Here is a 24,191-nt window from a genome sequence, read left to right as displayed (position 1 = left end):
GTTGCCAGCGCGTAGGCAAAAATAGTAGGGATAAACACAAATTCTTTCAGCAAAGTATATTTTCTTTATTATAGGATTCATATTATATGGTATTTATGGCAGTATTGTAAGAGATAGACCGTATAAAAGTGATATTCATTTGCGATATACATAAGAGTTTGTAAAATGTAGTGATGTATAAATATGAAACATAATGGATTACAATGCTATAGATTGATGAAGATATGTTGACATAATATACGTAGTTGTGTAAAACCTTATAAATAAATAATGAGTAACATTTGCTAATTCTAGATGTACATAATGCACTGTTTAAATGTATCGAACAATAATAAACAAATGTATTGAAAGTAAAATAGATAATACAGTTATCTATCTTATCTTGCAATACTCGAATATTGTGACATTGTATAATCTATGATATTATAAATATTTGAGAACTAACAAAAATTTATTTATATACGTATCACATTTCCGCCTAAAGTTCGCAAATATTTCGTTGTTGCAAACTATTGAGCACTTCATATTTGTGATCTCAAAATTATCAACTGTCGCAATAATTCTTAAAAAGCATCCTAATAATAACGATATTATTTTATACTTAAAATATATGGAACTCCTTTAACCATACATTAACGTCATGTTATAATTAATGTCGTAATAATGCGTGTGTTCCTGCTTCAAGTTATGTCTTTTCGTCAAATCACGAATTTTAATATTGTCTTTTAAAAAATGGCACATCGTTAACATTGAAACTGCAAAAAAAAAAGTAGAAATGAACAAAGTTAAATAGGAAGAAATTATTATACATTGTAAGGAAGTTAGTACATAAAACTTTCAGTGGTCAATTCTCTTAATAATATTTGTTGACTAGATCTTTTTAAGCTGACAACCTACATGTTATGTTTTTTCCTTTCTACTGTCTTTAAATACTATGGTATTCGATATGTCAAAATTTTTTACCACATAAGCTCGGTGAATCTTCCTTCGAATTAGGCACTTGCGTGATTTAACTTTAAATTATGACATTTTTATCCTTCGATATCAATAATCGCAATTGAGAACGTTCACGTTCATCGACATCGTTTGAGTGATCAAAATATTTGAGCCCTGGTTATGTTCTCTACCATCTCTACCATTATTTGATTCGGATGCCGAATCATTGCTACTATTACTGGTGCCTTCTTCGCCTGCGTTCGATGAGGAAGGGTTGTTTCTCCGAATTGTATCAACATTATTATTCACTTGTTCCAATTGCGCTATGTTGCCATTTACTATTGTGAGTGGTAATTGCCTGCAAAAACAAAATTATATAATCAGCATGAAAATATTTACCCGATATTAACACAAATGTATCAAATGAATCGATGTATTAAACATTTACTTACCGAGGAACCCACATATTGGCGTTATCATCAGCTGGTGGTAATTCTACGCTGGTGTGCATTTGGTCCATTGCGCTTACGTCACCAGAATGCGAGTTGCTTTCGCAATTTGGATTGGGACGAACCCAGCTCGGAGCTTTAAAAGCACCAGCACACACTAGTCTGTTCTTGTCTTTTAGATGTTTATTATTATTAATTACTATTCCCTCTCCGCAGCTTATGAATGGCTCTGTAAAATTTATCGATATATAAAGAAACATGTCAAGCATTTAGTTAGCGCTGTCAATGTAATATACATAGTTCGATACAAATTATTACCGCGTGCTGAACAGCTCACAGTTAATTCAACGTTCAAGTAGGTAGGTATAGTATACTGTAACGAAATAATCATCGTCTTCGTAAAACAAATTAACCGTTTTCATTCACGGTTAGTAATTTTATAGTAAAACCTCGATTTAGCGGAATAGATAGTGGAAAGGAAGGGGCATCTATTAAACACGATTGTCTGATGTTATCCCTTTTTTTTTTTGTGATTAACCAATCGTTATACTTGAGGGTGTAGCAACATAGGACATAAAAGGATAGTTAAATCGGGGCTTTACCGTATACAAGAAGATGTTAAAAAGTGAGCAATCAAGTCAGAGAAGCAAGCTACGGTGCTTGTATTCGTTGGATGAAAAACAACCCATTAAATACAGCATTTCAAAAAGAAATACGCCTTCGAAAAGATACTAAGCTTTAATGTAACGACAAATGCGATCGCTAAGTTTTGTGCATTTTTGAAAATAGAAGTGCCGCATTAAGTTCTGTGAATTGCGTGTCTTAAGAGTGAGTAACATTTACAAAAATAATTGTTAATACTCACTGCTTTCCATTGGCGGGGCAGTTGGTTTCACCACGCATAGATCGCTGCATTCTTCTGTGCGAATGTCTCGACGCTTTGAATATCCTGAAATGTACATATTTTATCTATGTTATACATTGAATTATAAATTTATATAATCTTGGATAAATGTGTAATATTTGTACATACGTCTTCTTAAGAGAAATGTAACGAGCAGAACTAAACAGAGGAAGGACACTCCCACCAGTGTATAGATGGTCACATCGTTGCTTACATTGGCAGGTTCTGGATAAAACAAAATGGATAATAAATATACAGATAAGTGCAATACTATAAGTGCAATTGATTTAGTTTTCTTACCAGACTCAGTTTTGTGGAGGCCTGTTTTTCTGCATAGCAATGCCATTTCTCCTGTACCCAGTTCTTCTGCGGCGTAACTACAACAATAGATCGATGATAAAATGTGTTTACAAAATGTATTTACAATGTAATTATAAATAATATAATTACCCAGGTAAACATTCTCCGCATTGAGAAGGATGACGGGATCGTTTTTCGTTTTCTCGTCTGTTATACCTGCTGCATTGGGTATACTCAACGCATCGTCCAGATATATCGTAACAATACTGTTCCGAGGAACAGTCATTGTCGTCATGACAATATTGTTCTTCCTCTGTCATAGTCTGCAAAAATAATTATTTTCCACTTCGAATATATTTTCGAACGAATATACTAAACATGATTTAATTTATCTATGGTCGGAACTTGTTATTTTATTAGCATAGCGTGTAGCGCGGAGTAATGGAATTGCTAAATTATGAAAATGAACCATTTTCAATAAGATTTAGGATTTTAAAAAAAGGCACGTCGTCCGACTACATCGGGGTTTACTCGAACGGTAAAACAGTGGGACGCAGACAGAGCTCGGTAAAATGCGTATTTTAAATAATAAACAGTAAATAAATATTTTATTTCGGATCATGCATTTGAAATGCTATTTTATTTGAATTCTGAAGGATCTATTATTTAAAATAGTATTTAAAATATTTTTTCTACAAATATTACCCACCTCTGGATGCAGAGCAGTTTTGATTTGAATCTCAAAGACTAATAATAATTTTGTTCTGTACATAAAGCAGACGTATTAGATGTAAAACTGTTCCCAAATTTTAAACAAAATTTCGTTTCCGTACTTTTTCAACAATTTAACAATCGTAAATACATCGAAAAGCGAGTTTATATGAAACTAATTTATACATCGAAAAATGAAACTAATTTAGTTTATATGAAACTAATTTTTATCGAAAGTATCCATAAATAATAATTTCGGTGAAGTATTTCGCTTAGATAGCGAAATTACAAAAGGGTGATTCTGCAAATTTAACCCAGAGCGCGGCAGTCATTTTGTTCGAGATAGACGGCCGCCATTTTAAAATACGAACGTTCACCCTGCCGCTTAGAAGATGCTGATTCTAATCTGACGAAAACGGGCTCGCTAACCACCTACTTCAACCGCGATAAACAAGAGCTTGCGAACTGCGCAATCGATTAATATCGATGTATTCAAAAGCGCTTATCATTTTCCGAAATGCATACAATTTGCAACGGAATATTCTTTTATTGTTTACTTAGATATATCTCTCTCGATATCGAAACAATTAACAATAATAATAAAGTCTTCGTAGTCGGTAAATATCGAAAGCTACGAGCTCGATACAAAAAGAATAAACTAATTTCTGCGTGTAATGATATTTACCGATAGCGACCCGAACGCGTTAAAATTAGACGTAAACAGAACAACAATACACGTGAACTCTTTTTATCGGTCGCCCAATGTCGATTTGTCCAGCGGTCATATTTCGTTTATAACTATAAACATGAATTAATTTCTCTCCGTAAATATTGCAATATACACTTCACTTTCAATATTTTCTTTTTTATATTCTTGCACATATGAATTTCCTATAAATGCACAAAAATCCGCAGTCTATTTACAAAGCAATATTTATCAATATGTACCCGGACCTTTCGTTAGTATTATAGATAAAAATTTGTGGTCAAAATATACCGTGCACGAGACAATAGAAACACGCGCACTCTTATCTGTCACGCGATACCGTCAGATTTATTTATTATTCGCTTCGCTGAAATTTACAATATTTTATGAAGAAAATAAATGTTAGGCGATAGAAATGGAAGGTAAGTAGACATTTGGAAAGACGATGTGACAATTGGCCCTGTTCCTTTATATCTCGTTCCTATGATGGCTGCGGAGATTCCCGGGCGAAAAAGAAAAAAATCGGTGGCCGTCGAGTCATCGCTACGCTCTCGATGCGGTACCGAGAATTGCGGAGCACGTATTCCGGTTCTAACAGCAAGACCTTGGTGCGATTTGGACCAAATACTGCGCGTTGCATTATCCCAACACGTTACGTTATCCCGTTATTTTTTCGCGTGCAACTATTAATCCGAGAAAAATTAAAAAAAAAAAAAAGAAAAAAGAACAGCACACACGTGATGACTCATACCCACGGCGGCAGGTCGTTGCTTTCACGAATTCCATCGAACAAATATTTGAACCAAATTTATCGCGTTAACTTTTTGGCGAACTCTTTCGAAACAGATTTCTATAAAAGGTGATGAAATCACTGGAGGAGATTACAGAAAAGTTTTTCGCGAAATTGAAAGAAAACGTGAGAGAAAAGATGAAATTAATCGAAAGATGGTACAACAGTAATACGAATAGAATGAAATATAAAATATCTCGATCGTGTCGAATGTATGTTAAAATTCAAGTACACGTTGTTGGTACTATACACATGTCAGTATGTAATCGCACTCACGGCCCCGCGAATCTCTCAAGTTCGATGCTATTTCGCTAGCGAATTTCTTTGAGAGAAGAAAGTTACCGTTGTTCTATTTAAACGAAAATTCACGTTTACGATTTGAACGAAATTCTTTGACGTCTCGTAACTGAGTAATTGTCAAGCGCGAAGCGAAAACTGAAGTTTTTTGTTATGTATTGCAAAATTTTGTGTACTTACCATTGAGAGTCGTGTTGTAAATGTAGAAAACTGGGTGCCAAGTGTGATTATGGTTGTGATCGCATACGCGTAATGTTGATACGTCTTCTGACACGTTCATTCGCACGTGAAGACACTTGCTTCCTTCGGAATCCACCTGCGTTCTAACGCTGTTGCTAATGGCCGAGACCGACTGAATCCACTAAACATGCTCAGACTTGCTCGCGACAGGTTAGGTGGTGGGGGTGGCGGCAGTGGTGTACTCGTATTATTGCGGGCCTTCGTTTCTCCCAAACAATGGAACAACTTGCGCTGAAGTAGTCTGGAACTGGGGGAAGGGTTAACGCACAAAGCTTGAAATCTTGGCGGGACGGAGAATATCTGTAAAAAATCGATATGGGGCTCCATGTTCGAATTGGAATTAAATTTAACTTCAACATTTGCGAAACGACGTATATCCGCGTTATCGTTATGACTAAACTGGGCACGTATTATACGAATTCATGTTTTCACAGATACAAATAATAATTTGAAATTTAAAGAAATTTATGTCTTATCTTCTGAACAGTGCAGCATGTACATTATTTTATATATTTTTTGGGGTCGTGTATTATCCTCGTACATTTTCCCGTATTCCGACATGCTATAAATGTATAAACATTCCAAGTCTAATTATGATAAATATGTATTACCTTCGAATATCGTATCAACCGAAGATAAGGATATTATTTATAATTAAGAATACGTCGATCAATATATGTTTAGAAAAGTTCGTTTGATGGGACTGACAAAATCTGATATTGTAAAATATCGTGCTTTACACAACACATACTAATACTCATGTTTTATTGTATATTTACAGAATTGTGAAAGGTAAAGATGTCCAGAGGCAAAATTTAATGAAGTAAAAAACATAATGTGTATTTCTTGTTTTAGTATATATGTACATACAAGGATAAATGGAAACATCCTTAAGACTAATAATTTACGATACAATCATAAGCCATACTATAATACTTAAGATATTAAACACAAAACTCCAAACGTTCCTAGAACATTGTAATACAATTACAACTATTAAGAGATAACTCTGAAAATGTTTCTTTTCCTTTAATCATAACCTGGAATCAAAAATCTTTAATCTAGAGCACATACTAATTTGCCGTTATAAATTTCTCAACCGACGATCCGTTTAATTTAGCTTAGAATTTATTTGTCTCAGGATATTCACACCTTTGCATTCAGACGAATTACTTTTGTAATGATGCATAATAAATTATTCATGGTCGTTTTCCATCGCTAGTAATTATGCATACACACATAGTAATAAACAACTTCATTCGCATACAAATTTTAAACTGTTACATCGACCAACATGTCGCTAATTTGCAACTCATGGATCCATTTTAAAGGAAATCTATTAACATATACTGTACAAAAGGCTATTATTTTTTTTTTTCAACATTTCTCCTTCGTGTTATCCAATTATATGCATCCTTGTCAATTTTGTTTCCAGGTACTACTTCGTTCTTCCAATTATGGTCTGCACTAGCTCGCTTATTACTCTCGTTATACTGTTATTCACATCACTTCCATACTATTGTGTGTACTCTCTGTAAAACCCAATGTGGATGTAGGTGCGTCCTGCGATGTTTCTTCCAAGGACTGTGCATCCATGCCATCCGGGACATTGTTTGTTGTTGAACTTGCACCGTCATCCCAATTTATTTTGAATCTAGTAACACGTGGTTTGTCCCCTAAGATATTTCTTTGCACTTTGTCAAATTGCGGTTGAGGTGGTGGATTTTCTCTGAGCTCTGCATCTGTATATTCATTATTTATAAAGTATCCGACGCGCACAAATTCGTGCCCTCTGTACGAACAAGTTAACAGGACAACTGTAACTCCTAAAGCATCATTGACTGGTATTCTACTAACGTCTGGAGGGTCAGCCTAAAATTAAATAATTCATTGTAAAAAGCTTTGAGGCAAGCTCTTGGATTTTAATTGAAATTACTGATAATATTTTTGTGGTTTATTTTACTTTGTATAAATTTGTTATTTAGGTATACATTGTATCTACCTGAAATATAAACATGTGTCTTCCTTCAGGGATTGGACCAACGTAAATTGTATCTAAAACTTGGTCGAAATCTTCGGATTCGGCACTGCCGACGTAGATCATCTTCCATTCTAAATCTGCAATAGCATTGTCTCGGTGACGCAACAATTAAAAATACCGATTCAGTAAAAAGAATGATTTGAACGTGTTCGTATCAAGACTCGTCTTAACAATGGGATTGTTAAAAAAAAAACAGATTCGTCCTTGGGAAACTACTACAACGTTAAAACTAACCTAGCAAGTCGTTAAGAAGATTTGCAAATGGCTCACGCTTGGATAATGTTAACAGAAATATTCGGTTGTATTCGGCGATATTATGGATTAAGGAAATTACCTTCTTTTAGTTCTTCGATACACTCGAAAGTGACTTCGAACTGAAACGGATTTAGAAACGGTGAGGGATTGTCTAGTACGGCTACGTTTGCCAGCTGAACTTTGGCCATCGTTCACTTCGTTAAATGATAAATTTCACCGAAACACGCGAATCGCAACTTGGAAGAATCGTTCCACGTATCGTACTTTTCAAATCCAGTTTCTAAATCGATCCGATAAGCGACCAGGGATCCCAAATCAAAGGATAAACAATTTCATCGCTGCACACAGCTAGCTTTGGCGGCAAACGAACCAAAGCACGTTTCCGGTGATTCAGGAACTACCGAAACCTTTCACATCGCTGCTTGAATTTTAAAAATCGCTAGCCTTATTACGGCTCGTGTTCTGTGGGAATTATATTTTTGTCGTTTCAAAAATATTTGTTAAAGTTCATTGGTTCGTTTATCGAAAGAGCTAGTGGTCGTACGATTCGATTTCTTATTTTGCAGATAGTCGGAGATGATAAGATGCTGTAGCGTTCGCGAATGAAAATGGCAACGAAATTAAATACATTTATCGATGAAAGAAATGAGATCTCGTGGAGTTAAATGTGCATATTTTGAAAGTGAATTATTTGAAGTAACTGCCGTTAAGGTTCATTTACAATACGTCAACTTGTTAATTTGGTAGAGTTGTAAATTATGCAGGCCCAATCACGAAGGGTGATGATCGCGACGGCTCGAGAATGAGTTACTTTATGATAGGTTATTCGTACAATCGATGGATTATTATTTAAGAAATACGCGAAATATTGATTATATACATTGTTGTACTCGAACGGAGTAATTTGCTTCGTTTCAGGGGACATAGCCGCGCTAAACATATCCCATTCCGCCTCGCACACTTTTAGTTGGTAATTATCACGCCAGATGGTGTTAGCAGACTGATAAAAAGTGACGGAGATGTATGCATACGTTCGCGAAGATCCGACAATGTATCCTCCGAAGAGTACCTGAAATAGTGCCGTGCTTAGAAGCTGCAGAACCCTATTTGGAACAATTTTGTTGGAGCTTTCACCTTCATAGTCAAATTCTAAATTAATGAAATCATCGAGTAGTATTTCTTTAGTATTTAATAAACTTCTGTATACAAATTATTTAAATAAATAACGTAACTTAGACCTAACCCTAGCACGGATACACCTGGATGCATCTTAAGTTTCTTTGTTCATGTACCCTATTCTAAGTATTCTTAAATTTAGACATAGGAATAACCAAAGTGGGCAACGTATGTTGACGTAAATTGATCGTTTGTTTTTGGACAAAAGAATTGTCGATACGATGATGTATATGAGACAGCGATGATACATAATTAAAGTTGAAATACCATGTATCGTTATGTTTCGAGAATAAATTTTAATATGTGTAATCTAGGCATTGGGTAGTAAATAGCTGACATAAACGCGGCAACCAGAAGTATGTTGCGAAGGTATAGGGGAAGTGGGATTTTCTGATTTCCCCCTTACGTGGCACGATCCGTATTACCCAGTGTATTTTCAGATGCAAGTTCAAATATAAGTAGGAACTGCGCATTTGCATCGAATATGCTGTTCGAGTATCTAACGAACTTTGACGAATATTCGAATAGATGATTTTCTAGAGAATTTAAGAATTTGGATAATACTCAATATATCGTTAAAATTCCACGTTGAAAATACTTGATATAGCGTTTTTTAATTAAACAATTATTTTGTGATTATCGTACAGGAAGTCTTTAATTAAGACGGGAAAGGGTGGTGTCCAAAATTTTTTAGGTGGAAGGTGATACTAATTTTGTATTATTTGAATGACTATAAATCTGGATAACAATTACTTGAACTATCTCTTTAAATTATACATAGTTAAAAACAGAAAAAAATACATAAAAGGTGAGTGCACATCCTGGATTTGCACGCCCTACATAATCGCGTGGATAACTTATTTAATAATAATAATGAATTCGGTATTGTGATATTAAAATTGACTTGGGTATACGTGTGCAGATCCCTGCACTTGCCAAGGCTCCAAAACAGTACCAGTGGCGGCATCGGTGGGAAAATGCCCAAGTTTGTAGTCGAAATAGTTCCCACTGTTGTTTCTAGGTGACGCTACTAACTACAATTGCGCCATCTAGCGTCAGGAGTTGGAACTAGTTTCACTACAAACTTGGGCGTTTTATCACCGATGGCGCCACTAACTAAAAAGCTTTCGCCATCTGGCGTCAGAAGTTGGAACTAGTATCGGTATTTATTTCGTGTTTCAACTATACAGCCATAGTTATTACACTGACATTTTCTTTTTAATTATACCTTTGTTACAGTATTATGCATCGCTATTATTCTTTTCGTTGCTCCATAGTTTTAATACTGTTTACAGTATCTCTTACATTCGTTTGTATATATGTAGTTGGGGCCCACTTGCCCCCCGTCTAGCTCGGGTACCTCGGGATCGCTAAGCCCGTACTGTAGCTACATTTAAACATATGTAGGTACAACCCCTGAGGGTGCGCCGCTTTAATTTAATTTTATTTTAAGTTAATCATGAGGAATATTAGATATTACGGGGGTTTAATAAATGTAAAGAGACATGTCATTGAAAAATTAGTTCGAGCTGTTCGCCGCTAGATGGTTATAGCGTCGCTGTGTCCATGAATCGAGCGAGCAACAATGAATTTGCAATAATCACACATGGATGTGTAATGTTTAATTTTTAAGAACATTTTATGTAATTTAGCGACAATTACAACGTTATCGATCTCGAATATGACGAGATGTCAGCGTGATTAGCGGTGAAAATGAAACTGTCGCCTTCAGAAGTGATTCCCAGATGTTTTCATCAGATTCGCCATACTTGTTTGCTATTCTTCTTTCGTTTGCCGTTACTTCAATTGCATTTTCTACTCTCTGATATCACTACAAACAGTAAAAACTTGTATCATTTCGGCACGAACGAATTCGTTTCAGTCGATTCTGCGAATTTTTGCTAAACACGTACTGCGAAACTCCATTGTACTCGAAACAAAGAGGATTGAACGTATAAGTTTTATTAAATATTATTTTTTATTTACATTATTCTCGACATACGCGCGACTTCTATACAAGATTGCTTCTGTTACGTTGCAACGGAGGACAACCATCTAACGAATATCTTCCTTTCTTCCGTTTCTCCTAATTGACATTACGAATTAAACAAGTACCAAGTAAATAAAAACGCTCGCGATCGTGGCGTGCTTCGTTGGATGTACCACCGTTTGATTTATAATCAGGTCACGACAGCGGAGTTAATTTCTCCTGGAATTAAGAAAATTAAGTTTATGTTCGCAGAGTACTGTTTGTACTGCGCAACGCAGATTCGATTTGGACGTAATAATAACGCGAAATACTCGGCTGAGAAAACGGTGCAAGAATTGCTCCTCCTCTTACACGGTAGTTCTCGAGTGGTCCTCGTCGCTGAAAATTAAACAAATCTCGTGCAACGTCTACGATCAAGATGTTTGAAGCTCTTACAACCTGGTTCTTCATGAATGAAAGCAGGCGTCTCGCCAGCATTGCAGTCGGCTTCGTCAGGACTCGAATGACACAGTGTGACATATACTATTACATGTCCTGGATGGGCAGCCATTGCACGAAATCGGTGCCATATGAAAAATTAGGATAAACATGTAAAGTGTTTCGCAAAAAAGCTTTTATTTACATTTGTTGTTCCTCTTTCTTTAGCGCTATTAGTTAATCTAAAATTGCAGTAAAATCCCACAAAAGAATCGGTTGCGATCGGACCGATCGCCGTTTGCTGTGGAATGTTTCACATAATAAATACAGCTTTTTTTCTTCACATAAATTAAAAACGAGTCTTGCATTTACAACTGAGAACGATGTACGACTGTGTGTCTGTATGTATGTCGTGCAGAGATGGACGTAATCTCGGTCAAATAATAAACGATACGAATGAAAGCTAATAGCGATATCTATTCGACTAAACGCTTAATCCGGATAAGCTACTATAAAGGGTTCAACGTGAGAACGTAATACGATTATACAATCCAAATTGTAATTTTTATCGAGCAAATGATGAACGAACAGCGGTTTATCTTGCATTATACGAGTTATTCGAGTCGGTTATTTGAAATTTGTTACCTCGACGAGAGTTCCGTCCATCTCCGTCGAGTCGTGTATTGCGCTGATGCGAATGAGCGTGTTTTATTTTGTATGTGTGAATCCCGGGGTGCGTGTCGGATAGAATCTGCACGAATTCTATCCCAACGATAATATCTACTCACGACGAGCCCGTATACCTTATTTACAATGTCCATATAAACATATACACTGCGCTTGACCGCTTAAATCTATTTTATTCGATATACGAAGTTGAGAAGAAGGTGGAAAGTACTATTTTGTACCTTCAGGTTCAAGGGTAGGAAGAGGGTGCAGGGGTCGGGTCGGGAAAAGGAAACGCGTACAGAAATAGTGGTGCACGCGAGTAAATTAAAAACAAATTAGGAAACAAACTAATGCTGGCCTGTGTGCGAAGTTGTTCAATTCTTCGTGGTCTCCGACGCGGAGAGGGAACATCGTTACGCGCTTGATCGCTTGGCGTGTTAGATTCGTTGAACAGAAATCGCTGATATCTGTCTCTACAAGCGAACAAGATGGTAGCTCGTGCTGGCTACACCGACGTAACTTAATATACAGAATATTCTGGCTAATGGTAGTACAACCGAGCAGTGGATGATTCTTTGTGAAACGATGAGTCGAAAGTGTAAAAATAAAATACATTTCTATGAAGCCACGTCTTCAAGATATTACGCGTTATCATGATGCACTTTCAAGCTCGATTTTCTTGAAAACGGTGCCTCTTATAAAAAGATTTTGATCGGCACTTTCGACGTATTTGTTCATGCCCAATTCATTGCACGGTTGTACCACCGTTGCCGGAACACCCTGTATTCAACAGGGAATTCTTAATCCAACCTTAACCGCTAAATAAATCTTACAATTGGACTGAGTGATAAATTATTATCGACTTGTACAACGCCCCGTAGTCTGTTTTTAGTCTTTTTCTTCCTTCCGTTCAGCACGAGGCAGAGAATCATCACACATCCTACTCGCTCGATACGTATTTTCGTTGAACCGCAATAATTTTTTCAAGTCGCTCGTTTACGTGTGTATGTGTACGTGTGCACGCGTGTACATACGTATGCGTGTCCGTATGTATGTGCGCGCGTGCGCGTGTGTGTTTTGGACCACGTGAATAAGTTTCCACTTTTTTTCGTCTTTTTTTATTCGTTACAAAATATACTTCCTTCTGTCGAACCTTGCGCGGGATCTCGAGAAAGGAGACGCGTGTATCGGTCGAACAGGTGATTAATTACACCGCCGAGCACTTCGAATTTGCACAGTGCTCTTTTTCCATTTGTTTCTGTTTGCTTGGAACAACCCAACGAGCATGATGAAAGGGGGACGCGCGGAGATTAACCCCTTGCACTATGAGGTTAACCGTGACGCGACGAAAACATTTTCCCTTAGAATAAATAATATAATTGATAAACTAAGGAAACGATTACAGTGCAAAGGGTTAAATTATTCTAAGGAGCGAAGTTTCTTGGCCACGAGAACGCGCGTATCAGGAAAGTATCGATGGTAATGAAATAAAGCTATCGAGTCGTTCGTACCGTGCCATTCTCACCCAACGATCACGTGTTGTACCGATACGTTCCACAGCCGAGTTTCTTAAGAGGATTAGCCAGTCGAATTGCTTCAAAATAAAGTCGTCGCTGAGAATCGATTCTTTGCGTGCATATATGCGTCCAGAGAAAGCCATCGGTGCGGACTATGGACGTATACATGCGTTTGTCAACGTTTTTATTCTCCTGCGTGTTCTTTGTTCCATTGTATCTGGGCACTACAGCTGGCCTTAGGAGTACAAAGAGTTAAGATACATTTAAACACTGCGCAACAGGGAAAATCAGGATTTGTATTCGCTACCTTGAAATCAATTTCCAAGGAAATGACTCGATTTCGGAACGACGCGACTGTCCAGTCTCCTTGCTACTCGAAGAAAGGAAAAACGAAAGAAAGCTTTTCTCCCTATAGGTTTCGCGAGATTACAACGTTTCGTTAATCACATGAACCTTAATAAGTACCAAGTGCCTAATATAAGGTCAAGATTCGTGATACCCTGAACTACCCACGTAACAGGTAGAAGAACTCTTGACACGAGTTCGCCGTATACTTTTTTTCCACTCTTCTTCGTCTTCTTAATTCGTCGCTTAATCGAGAACGTCAAATAAATATCGATGCCATACGGCTAATTGTTCGTCGGATCGGACGTGGATGCGAAGCAGGAGAATGCGAATGGCAAGTAGGTATCTATACACAAGGACGTATCTTACATAGAATAAGATAAAATTAGTTCAAGTTTAGACCGTAGTCGCGACAGCCCCGGAACATTCTATTATTTCGTTGACGATCGTGACGAGCACCTGAAACAGAACGGTAATTCGCGATCAGTACGCCGATGAAAGATTAGATCAACTATACGATCCAACTGGTCCGCAGTCGCTACTTAAATTTCGACGTCTCGACACTCACCGAGTCAACGGGGAACAAATTTCTATCATCTGGCGGCCGTATAACTAGACTTTACGTGTTGTTGTACAACTGATGGTGGCCCTGGTGCTGACTCGGATGGGGATGTTGAAGCGAGTGTTGATGCTGAAGCTGATGCTGATGGGGATGTTGAAGCTGATGCTGATGCTGGTGTTGATGCTGCAGCGTCGGGTGTCTAGCGTTAAATCTCACGCTGCCTGTCAGCGAGCTTCCTCTGCCGTGGGTGCCGACCACGCTGGGCGTATCCGACAGTTCGTCGTCCTCGGCGCCGAGACTGCGGAACCTGACAAATCCGTCCTCGGCGACCAGCATCGTTGAACCGGTTGTCGGTGTTTGCTCGTGCAGACCCTGGACAGGCGTGTGTCTGCCGCGACTTTCGGAGTTCCTCAGAGTTTGTATCCCATTACCGTGCCGGTTTAACGAGCCGCGACCTTCGTGTGGGAAATGGCCCATGGTGCCTGACTTGCGAATGGAATGTCTCTCGAATGTACCTGCAACAACGACACTGATATTTAGCATACCTTTATGTTGGAAGGAAGAAAAGAATTGGTTTTCCTTTTCTTTTCTTTCTTTCTTTTTTTTTTGTTTGTTTGTTTGTTGCCTTCTCATACACGGTTCGCGCAACGGTGCTATATCTTGTTTAGGCGAACGCGCAACTCGGAGTTTCTCCGAGGAATAATTACGCACAGCGAGATGCCCAGACAGGGGGATACCAAGGACAATGTTGCACGCTTTCACGACGTGGGAAAACGTGAAATACTGTACTCGAAGGATTCTTTCGTTTAAAGGTAACAAGGAGAAATCGAGACTCTGGTTAGACTTTTCTGACGCGAGTGTGACGCGATTGGGAAACGCGAAGGCACGTGAACAGGGGTTTCCGCGTGTGATGGTTTATTGGGATAATCGTTTCAATCGAGTTCGTGTAAATTCGAATGACGCTAAGTTATATATTTTCTATTTAAACTAAAATCGATACTTATTAAAAAGTGACGGTAAAATCACCCGAGTATTTTTAAAGTCTTCCAAGGGGAACGATGTCTTTAAGAACTAAAATAAGATCGACCCCAAGAAATAATAATCGTGCTATAATTTGTTCTCTTAATCCATACGACGCGGAATCTAGAACGTAACACTGCCCCATGCAACCTAATTTATCATTTCATACGCTTCAAGGTCACGGCTGAGAACACAGTTTTAGAAAACATTAAAAAAACAATCGTTTAGCTTCGCGATATAATTGCACGAGCACGAATATCCTTATTAAACTACCTCGATGAAAATAATCTGTATTTAAATTCTTCGGAGCACGCAACCATGCAATTATTTAAATCGGTGCCCTTCCAAGCATCCGTGCCGCGTAAAAATATTCTTCGGAGTGAAATTCATTTTTAGATCAGAAAACGGTTCGCATAGATTATTTAACAGAATTGACGAGATTCGCATCGATATTTCGCGTCGAAACGCAACGGAAAGGTCAACGGAACGATCGATTCGTAATTTCATCCGAGCTGAGAGGTTAAAATAAGCGAAAGGTATCTGTTAAAATAAAAATTTTGTAAAATTCATACTGCGGACGAGAAAAGGCAGGCGCGATTTTTCCGTCGAAACGAGATATCTCCCTCGAAGCAGCTTACACGCGAGACGTTTGTAGGACTCGTATACGAATAAAAGAAACAAAAGGCGAGGACGCAACTCTCGCGAACCGCGTATGAGCGCTGGCGGTGATTCAGGTCGTAACGCTCGATCGCTGGCCAGGCGGTGGCCGATACCTGATATGTTCAAATGCTCGGGTAGCGTGTTCAGCGGGAAGCTATCGTCGTAAACCTGTTTCCCCGTTCTCATCGTGTAATTCTGAATCGCCTGGTTGGTGCTGCAGATAGCGGGGTAAAGCACGTCGTCCATATTCTCGGTGGAGGTCGAGCTACCGCAGGGAAACAGAGCGAAGCCGGAGTGCACCGGGTGCTGTTGCAGCTGCTTTTCCCGCAACGGGTACTGGGACAGGCTGGCTACCCAGGCGAGGAGACCGCACACAGCCAACTCCAGCAGTCTAACGGAGAACTGCCAGCCCCACCAAAGCCAGGGATAAGACTGCGGTCGTTCCTGAACGTTACCGAAGATCCCGTACAGCTGGACGAAGCCCATCATGATGAAGAACAACGCGGTGGCGATGCTGGTGGTGATGGCGGTGCTCAACGCCACCGTGGTAGGATCTGCCCCGACCATGTGATTCGCTCCTGCCGCCTTGTTGCTCGCGATGTGGATCTGCGAGCGCACCACCCGGTACACGTACATGTAGCCCAGGCCCAGGGTCACGCACACGATGATGTAGATGCACTGGCAGATCAACGGCAATATCTTCGCTACGTCCTGGTAACCCAGCACGTGCGTGGACACGTGCAACGAGACGCAGAGCACCGCGTGCACCGTCGAGGCCATTACCAGCCCAGCTGGCGAGAGGAACCTGTCGACAACAACGGATCTTTAGAATTTGTCAAATAGCTACGTCGCAGAGTAAATCTATACAATATCCAAAGTTTTTTAGGTTGAATTTCTTCGAAGCTCAACGTATCGATAAACTGATTGTCGGCGAGGTAAAGGTGACCTTGTTTTAAAATCTCGATAGCTTACAAACTCATAGCAGTAGTATGTTAAGGCCTCGAGTGCAAAGGGTTAAAAAGTGGCTCGAAATTATTCTCACTATACTGTATAATACACAATCTAGCCCGTTGGAAGGATTTTAACAATTCAATCAAACCTGTTGTTCAGAGCTGGCGCCTCCGAGCATCGCGCGAGGTAGAGCACCAGGGTGGCGAACGCCGTGGAGAGTAGCGGAGCGGGCAGGTACATCAACACCCGCGACAGGGGCTCCGGCAGTGAGTGGCCGAGATTGTAAGCGTCGTAAAAGAGATGAAAGCATCTTAGCGTGCAGACGGTCGTGAGCAGCAAGTGAACCGCGAGGAAGTACGACTGCGTCAACAGATTCGTTGCTTCGTTGAAACGGACGATCTTGTATATCGAGTAGAGAGCCATCAGGGTGAACATAATCGCCGCGACGTAGACGTGAAGGGACCAAGCGATCCGCCAGGTGGACTCGAGGGAATGAGTGTCGATCTGCGGCACCACGCGATTCTCGTCGTCGTTAGGCCTCTTCTTCGGCGGCGGCGCCGGGGGTTGAGGCTGGGGATACGGCAGCCTTTCTGTGTCGACAATCTCGATGTTCTCCGTCTTGTAGCCGTTCTCGTTGCGAAGTCCTGGGTAGCCGTCGTCGTCGTGCCGCCTCGTGTTGGGCAGATTGAAGATCGTCGGCTGAGTGACGGACTTGGAGGAGTCCAGCTGGCTGGAGGCTCTCGTCGTGGTGGTCGACATCGTCGTCATCTTCTCGGTGGTAGGGGCCACGGGCGCATTCTGCGGCGGGGTTTTTGTAGGCAGAGGCTTCAGGAGTATCTCCGGGATGTCCTGTTTGCGGCCGTTGCTGCCGGAGAGTATCCTCGAGATGCTCGGGTAATGCAACGTTGGGACGAACTCGTTGGTGTTGTTTCGCCTGTCGAGTTCGCCGGACTCGACCGCGTTCTGCTCCTTGCTGGGTATGTTCAGCGGCTTGTTCCTAGAGTGAGAGTGCCTCTCTGGTACTTGGGAAGAGCCCTGAAGGTCGGGAGGCCTGATGGGTATCCGTTCGTGGGCTGGGGTACCGCTGGGCGGCGGCACGGGTCTCTTGAGGCCCGAGTGAGCGTCGGAGTTGGTTCCCCTGAGGGTGGGCTTGTTGGCGAACGGATTGAGATACTCTCGCGGCAACGGCGGCGTGAAGAGGGCGCGGGAAGGGGGAGCATACGAGGGCAGTTCTCTAAAAGTTGGGGACACGGTTGGTCTGGGCACGGGATTTCTCTGAGGGGGTACGGGATACCTCGCGGGAGGCGTCGACGGGCTGGTCGTCGCGGCGGTGGTCGTGGTGGTCAGAGACGAGGGTACCGTCGACAGGGTCGTGCTGGCCGACACTTGAGCATCGTAGGCGGGTACGCTGCGCTTCGTGGTAGCCGAGCTGTGCGCCACCTTGTTGAATATCTCCGCCAAGTTCTTCTCGAGCTGGGTGTTGTCCAGGTTGAAGATTGGAAAGTTGGGTCCGCCGTCGCCGCTCGCGGAGCAAACGGTCGTGCAGGACAGTGCCAGCAGTAGCGTCGACAGGAGAAGACGCATCGTCGGGGTCATGACGACGCAGGGTAGAACCTGGACCACGGAGGACAGCCGTTTAGCTCAGGCCAGCATCGGTTCATTCCATAACCGCGGACGATTAATGGCGCAGCGACGTAAGGACACTTGTGAGGATAGGGATCCCGGGGCGCTGGCCTGCGCGCGAGTCCTTCGGCCTTGGCTAGCGTAACGCGAGACGAATATTACATTCCTAGAGGCGCGCACGGGGGGCACCGGCGTTGCTTTCCCGTGGATCCCTGTTGCTGCCCGGTCGAGCTTATCGTCGGCATCTGTTGCATTTCCCTTTGGTCGCGCGACTCGGTTGTATCACTGGCCTGATCTTTGGGGACGGTTTCGTGGTTTACTTCGTTGGTTTACTCCTGGGATTCCCCGGCCGGAACGTTCCGAATTCCTGTGTGTAACGCGTGTCTCTCTCCCCGTGTTGGCCACAGGGCGTACTTACATTTTCGCGATAGTTTCGACGAAAACTTCCGAACGATTCACGGTTCAACGAAAGTCGCGGTGAGACGTCGATGTTCGCCGACTTTCCGTTGGCATCCGATTTTCTCTAGTTCGTTGCCTCCCGAGACGGACGAGGGAGAGAGGTCGAGAAAACTATTACCGCCTCGCCTCGTGTACTTCCATTATAGCATCGGGATTCGATAAGCCACGGATTATTTTCGACGTAACGGAGTTACGCGTTGCCTCCTCCCCGTCCCTGGACAGAGACTCGATTTAAAATCTATCTACTTTTACGAACGACGCGGTACGTCGGTGCTTCTTGTTGGCCGGGCTTAATCCGATGTCATCATTGCTCGAAGCCATCCCAGATTCGCGGGAGCCTCGGGCGAAACCTGAATTCCTGAGGGTACATTTAACGTTTGGAATCAGTCCGTGCGATGCCTTCTAGATAGGATGCTACCGTGGTTGCCGTGTCCATTCATTTCCCCGGGACGCGTGCACGTGTGCGTCTATACGTGCGCGGAAACGTTGCTATCCTCTCGCTCGTCGTCCACCACCTCGACGCTACGAACACCTGTGAAAAATGTTCCTTCGTTAATTCCTTCGTTGTGCACCGGACGGTGATTGGTCGTTGAGTTACGATACAAGAACGTTCCGAGGAAATTGTACGCGCCGCTCTGAAAAACTAGGGGATCCCCCGGATTGATTAACCGGGATTCGAACCTTTGATCTTTCGTTTGACGGACGACTCCTCTCTCTATCGATCTACCAATTTCACCGTTGTCCACGGATTAATCTTATAGGTCGAGGACAGGTGTTTCAACGTCCTCTATGGATCGCGCTGGGAGTTATAACTCGAAGAATGATTGTAAATTTTAAATAGGAAGGCTTGGGAAAAATTAAAAGGATGATGCTGACGGTTGGGAATATAGTGGCTTTGAGGGGAGTTAATATGGCGGACAAATATTCGGGAAACTTGAGGAAATTTGGAAAGGTGGATGAGGAAAACGAGTCAGACTCGTGTTTTGCAAGTTTGACCTGAAATTTTCATCGCGAGTCAAACTCGTGATTTTCAAGTCTGGCATGAGATTTTTATCACGAATCAGACTCGTGATTTTCAAGTTTGGTCTACAATATTATCACGAGTCACACTCGTGATTTTTAAATGCGGCCTACAATATCATCACGAGTCAGACTCGTGTTTTGCAAGTTTGACCTGAAATTTTCATGACGAGTCAGACTCGTGATTTTCAAGTTTGACCTGAAACATCATCACGAGTCACACTCGTGATTTTCAAATTTGACTTCAAATATCATCACGAGTCAGACTCGTGAAAGTACTGCAAAGTGTCAACTTTTCATTCTAAATATGTTATTTCGAATAGTTTAAGGAAAACAATTTTCTTGTATTTTTGATGGGTTGCATTGTTCCTGTAACGGCTCTGAATTTAGACGATAACTTTGCATAAAATTTGCATTTATCGTAAACGCGTATAGCATAAACAAACACGGTTCGTTAATAAACGTTTCTACCAAAGATTTCCTCTTCAGCGAAATGGGTTTGCATAAACGGCGCGACCTAAAACGCGAAACAAAATTTACTATGTGCCCGGCGTCAACAAATTGTTCTAATAACCGTCAAGGACACGCGTTTTATGATAAATTATAACCCGACGAACTACGATGCTCGCTTTCAACCGCAAAGGTTGAAAAGCTCGAAACATCAGCGCTGTCTGTCTCGATAGCTTTGCGTAACCTACGAGCAAATTTAACGACACTCGATGCGTATAATGTAAAAAGAAAAGAGGAAAACGTGATGTAGCGAACGCGTTAAACGTGTTCCGTGTTCGAGTCGTCGGCTGATAATAAAGAAGTTGAACGACGAGCGGAAGGTATCTCGCTGAAACGAATAAAAACGGGTCATAGAGCAGAGAAATTAAAGACCGCGAGCCGTTGTTCTCGACGGAGCGCCGGAGGAAATGTAGGTTTCGTTGAAATACCACTTGGAAAGAGTACGGGAGACGGAAGATAAGACACGTAACGCCAATACGAAGTAGGAAGCAAAGTCGATGGAGCTCTTCTCGCAATTAGAAGAGGCCTAACGTTTCTCGCTGACACGATACAGCGCCGTGAAACCCGATATTTAAAAATGTAATTTCACGTCGGAGATCCGTAGTGTATTGAGCCACACCGGGTGACGAAAGGTATTAAATTTCAAGTATCGAAGTAACATGGAAGCCGTTCGAGTGCGGACGGCTACGGGGATGCGCCGCGTGTAACAGGAAATTGCTCGGCCGGCTAAAAGGGAATAATACACTGCATGAGTCAGTTTCAATGATGATTGGTAGAGGGCCGTCGATCTCCAGTAACGGACCTACGTACAGGCGACATACGTGATGCACGAGGCCTTGCGTAACTGCATCCTAATTTCATTTCGTCTAAATACCGTACCCACTTTTAAACACGCTAACGATGTTTTAAGATTTTACCGTTCGGTTAAATAAAATTCTTTTTGTCTTCGTTATTAGATTTCTGATTCTTTCTCTTAAATAATTTAGAATTATTAATATCGTTATCGTTCTTGAAATATCTGTCTAGAAAATATTACGACGAATTTCTTGTTATATTGAAAACATACCGATACGGACAACGCCCTTGAACGAAGACGCGTCTTCTTTTTGCCAAGGGCCTCGCGAACCGTAGAGCCGCCACTGGTCACCAATTACACCAAGTCGCGTTTCCACCGAACGGATTCAATACCAGATGCGATTTTCATTTCCCGGAATGACTGTCAGACCGCGTTTCCAATAGCCGCGATATTACCGTGTACGAGGAAAATCGCGGTGAAGCGCAAAACAATGCATGATGCGGGTTTTAAGCTCGTAATCGATGATTAACGCGCCCCGTGGATTACGCTTGATCACGTGTAAGCGCGGAAAATCATTATCGCGATAAACAATGGGTCTAAACGACTCCGCTGGTAAACCAGCTTGCGAGAACTCGAACAACGATATTTAACTTTGTCGGAGCCTTTGAAATAAAATTTATTGTTTTTTATTACGTAAGAAATACCTGGAAAGTTATTGCTTTTCCTAGACGTATCGATTTATTTAACGTGAATTAAATCGAGTCGGAAACAGTAGTTGATACGATTCTAAGTTTGTGTTTAAAAAAAAAAGAAAAAAAAATTCTTCCACTTTGGTTCAGTATTTGTAGCCCATATTTTCGTTGGAATTTGTACTGTTCGTCCCGTCGCACAGTTCACGAAAATGTCCGAGAAAGAAGTCGCCGGAAGAATCGAGGTGACCGTATAGACGTTGAAACACTGACTTATCTGCCTGTCCGTCATGACACGAGATAAACATAGATATATGGGAGGGCGCTTGGTGTTTCGTGAAAACGAACCTCGACCGATGTCAACAAACTGGCCCGTTTCACTGGCTGTGTGCACTTCTATGCCCTCTACCGCGTCCGTGAAGGTGCTTCGCTATCGTTCCGTTTTGTTTTTAGAGTGTCACAGGGAGCTACAAAGAGATAGACAAAGCGTAAAGAACAGAGTAAGTTCACCGGATCGAAATCCTTCCGAAAAAAAAATAAAACGTCATTTACGCGGCCCTCTTTTATCTTCTTAATCGTCCCTTTTTATCTGGCTACGATCTTTGATTTACAGCCAATCCTAGTTTCATACAATTAATTTCTAAAAGAGAGACGAATGGAATTCGTACAGGGAACAGCGAGGATCAACTAACAAAATTTCCATCACCTGTTGATTACGTCCTAATAATGCGCGAAAATAGTGCTGAAAACAAAACGCGCGAAACGTTCCGTTTAATTGACGTGTTATATTCGAGCGTTTCCAACGAGCATGATTCACGCTTAAAGTTATAAAAATTCTCGACGCGCGTAAACTCGAGGCGCAAATTGGCCGGAATAAATGTTACTTAGCATCGCAATAATTCAGTTAAAAAACTGGACACAAAGAGCAACAAATTCTAATAAATAGCACGGGGCCGCGAGATCGTTAACGCTTGGGCATACAGCCGCGTTTGCAATGCTAACAGATATTTACGCCAAGTCTCTATGATCCGCGGTCAGAGATTTGTTTCCGTTAATGGCGCAAACAAAAAATTAACGCGAACGATTCATCGTTCGTAATCGACTCGTGTTACACAATTTGCAGATTCTATCGAACGGGCGAGAATTTCGATACACAGAGCGTGACAAAATTAACGACCGCCGTTTTCACGGACGAATTTACACGTGTCGAATAAAAAAAAAAAAAAATGTCCTGAAAATGGAGGTCCTTCCAAGAGGTGTTTCGGGAGGCGATTTGAAACAACTTTTTCCTTAGCGAAAATGTCGTCCGAGGCTTCGTGAAGGAGATATTAACAGAAAATCCCGACCAATCAGAGCGCGAGGATGTCGACGGAGCGGCCGCGGAAGCGTAGGCTACGCGCTCTGATTGGACGGGGTTTTCTGTTAATATCTCCTCAACGAAGCCTCGGACAACATTTTCGCTAAGGAAAAAGTTGTTTCAAATCACCCTCCCGAACCACCTCTTTCAAGGACCTTTAACATTTTTGGGACACCCTGTAGAGGGCAGGAATATGGACGTAACTTGTAGGGCAGACCGTGTACGATTCGTTTGAAGCTTCTTACCTCCCATTTTACTTTGAATTTCGAAGGTATAATAGATATTGCGCAAGGTTTTTTCCAACCTTCACCAATTCAGTTCCGTAGATTCTCACCCGTCAAAGTCGTGACTATTAATTTTTTTTTTTTTTTTTTTTTTTTTTTTTGCGCCCGCTACACGCTGCTCCATTCGTATACGATTACAATTTTAACGATCCAACACGCGACGTACTCTCTCGCGATTTATGTCTTTGATCTATATAAATGCGTTTCGTTCGTGCGATCGGGTGCGAAAACCCGTGATAAATATTTGCGGAAATAACGAATTTGAACGTGTTCGTTTCGAAAATCGACTGCGCTACAATCCAAGCTTTTACGCTGTAATGTTTTTTTTTTTTTTCTCTGCGACACGCGCGCGCGATCCGATTTCGAGATCGGCCCTCCGAATTGGCGCGGAGTTTTTTGCGGAAAAAAAAAATTCGAAGCTCACACCCGTCGAACGGCTTACAAAAAGAAAAAAGAAAAACGAAAAAAAAAAGAAAGAAAGAAAGAAAGAAAATTGCTCGTGACAGCGAGCAAAGTT

At 41.4% G+C, this 24,191-nt stretch overlaps 3 protein-coding genes across 8 annotated transcripts in view; all 3 read right to left on the bottom strand.

Moving 5' to 3' along the window:
• Nucleotides 1–41: 41 nt before the first annotated feature.
• On the bottom strand, nt 42–5,458 carry LOC128895146 (uncharacterized). Of its 2 annotated transcripts, XR_008461721.1 has the most exons (8): nt 5,274–5,457; nt 2,740–2,912; nt 2,590–2,666; nt 2,419–2,514; nt 2,251–2,334; nt 1,389–1,614; nt 964–1,294; nt 42–755 (listed from the first exon to the last, which is right to left on the bottom strand). XR_008461721.1 is itself a non-coding variant. In XM_054157466.1 (7 exons), exons 1-7 carry the CDS (start codon nt 5,274–5,276, stop codon nt 1,045–1,047), a joined length of 909 nt encoding a protein of 302 aa, XP_054013441.1. In that variant the 5' UTR covers nt 5,277–5,458; the 3' UTR covers nt 42–1,044. The 2 variants fall into 2 exon arrangements, 1 of the variants encoding a protein (XP_054013441.1); XM_054157466.1 differs by having other exon boundaries at nt 42–1,294; nt 5,274–5,458.
• A 689-nt stretch (nt 5,459–6,147) lies between these two features.
• LOC128895150 (histone chaperone asf1) lies at nt 6,148–8,027 on the bottom strand. Its single transcript, XM_054157471.1, has 3 exons — nt 7,709–8,027; nt 7,336–7,451; nt 6,148–7,205 (listed from the first exon to the last, which is right to left on the bottom strand). Exons 1-3 carry the CDS (start codon nt 7,815–7,817, stop codon nt 6,834–6,836), a joined length of 597 nt encoding a protein of 198 aa, XP_054013446.1. The 5' UTR covers nt 7,818–8,027; the 3' UTR covers nt 6,148–6,833.
• A 3,361-nt stretch (nt 8,028–11,388) lies between these two features.
• Nucleotides 11,389–24,191, bottom strand: part of LOC128895132 (proline-rich transmembrane protein 4) — a 122,488-nt gene continuing 109,685 nt past the window's right edge. For all 5 annotated transcript variants that reach the window (XM_054157419.1, XM_054157420.1, XM_054157417.1 and 2 more), the window contains 4 exons: nt 17,085–19,550; nt 16,099–16,790; nt 14,312–14,820; nt 11,389–14,202 (listed from right to left, as the gene is read on the bottom strand). In XM_054157419.1, coding sequence (XP_054013394.1) covers nt 14,363–14,820; nt 16,099–16,790; nt 17,085–18,532 — 2,598 coding nt within the window. In that variant the 5' untranslated portion in view covers nt 18,533–19,550 and the 3' untranslated portion in view covers nt 11,389–14,202; nt 14,312–14,362. The remainder of the gene's footprint in view (nt 14,203–14,311; nt 14,821–16,098; nt 16,791–17,084; nt 19,551–24,191) is intronic.

This window comes from Hylaeus anthracinus, unplaced genomic scaffold (genome assembly GCF_026225885.1).
Source record: "Hylaeus anthracinus isolate JK02 unplaced genomic scaffold, UHH_iyHylAnth1.0_haploid 4, whole genome shotgun sequence".
NCBI lineage: Eukaryota > Metazoa > Arthropoda > Insecta > Hymenoptera > Colletidae > Hylaeus > Hylaeus anthracinus.
Note: the sequence above shows the minus strand (reverse complement) of the source record. Positions and strands in the feature narration are given on the sequence as shown.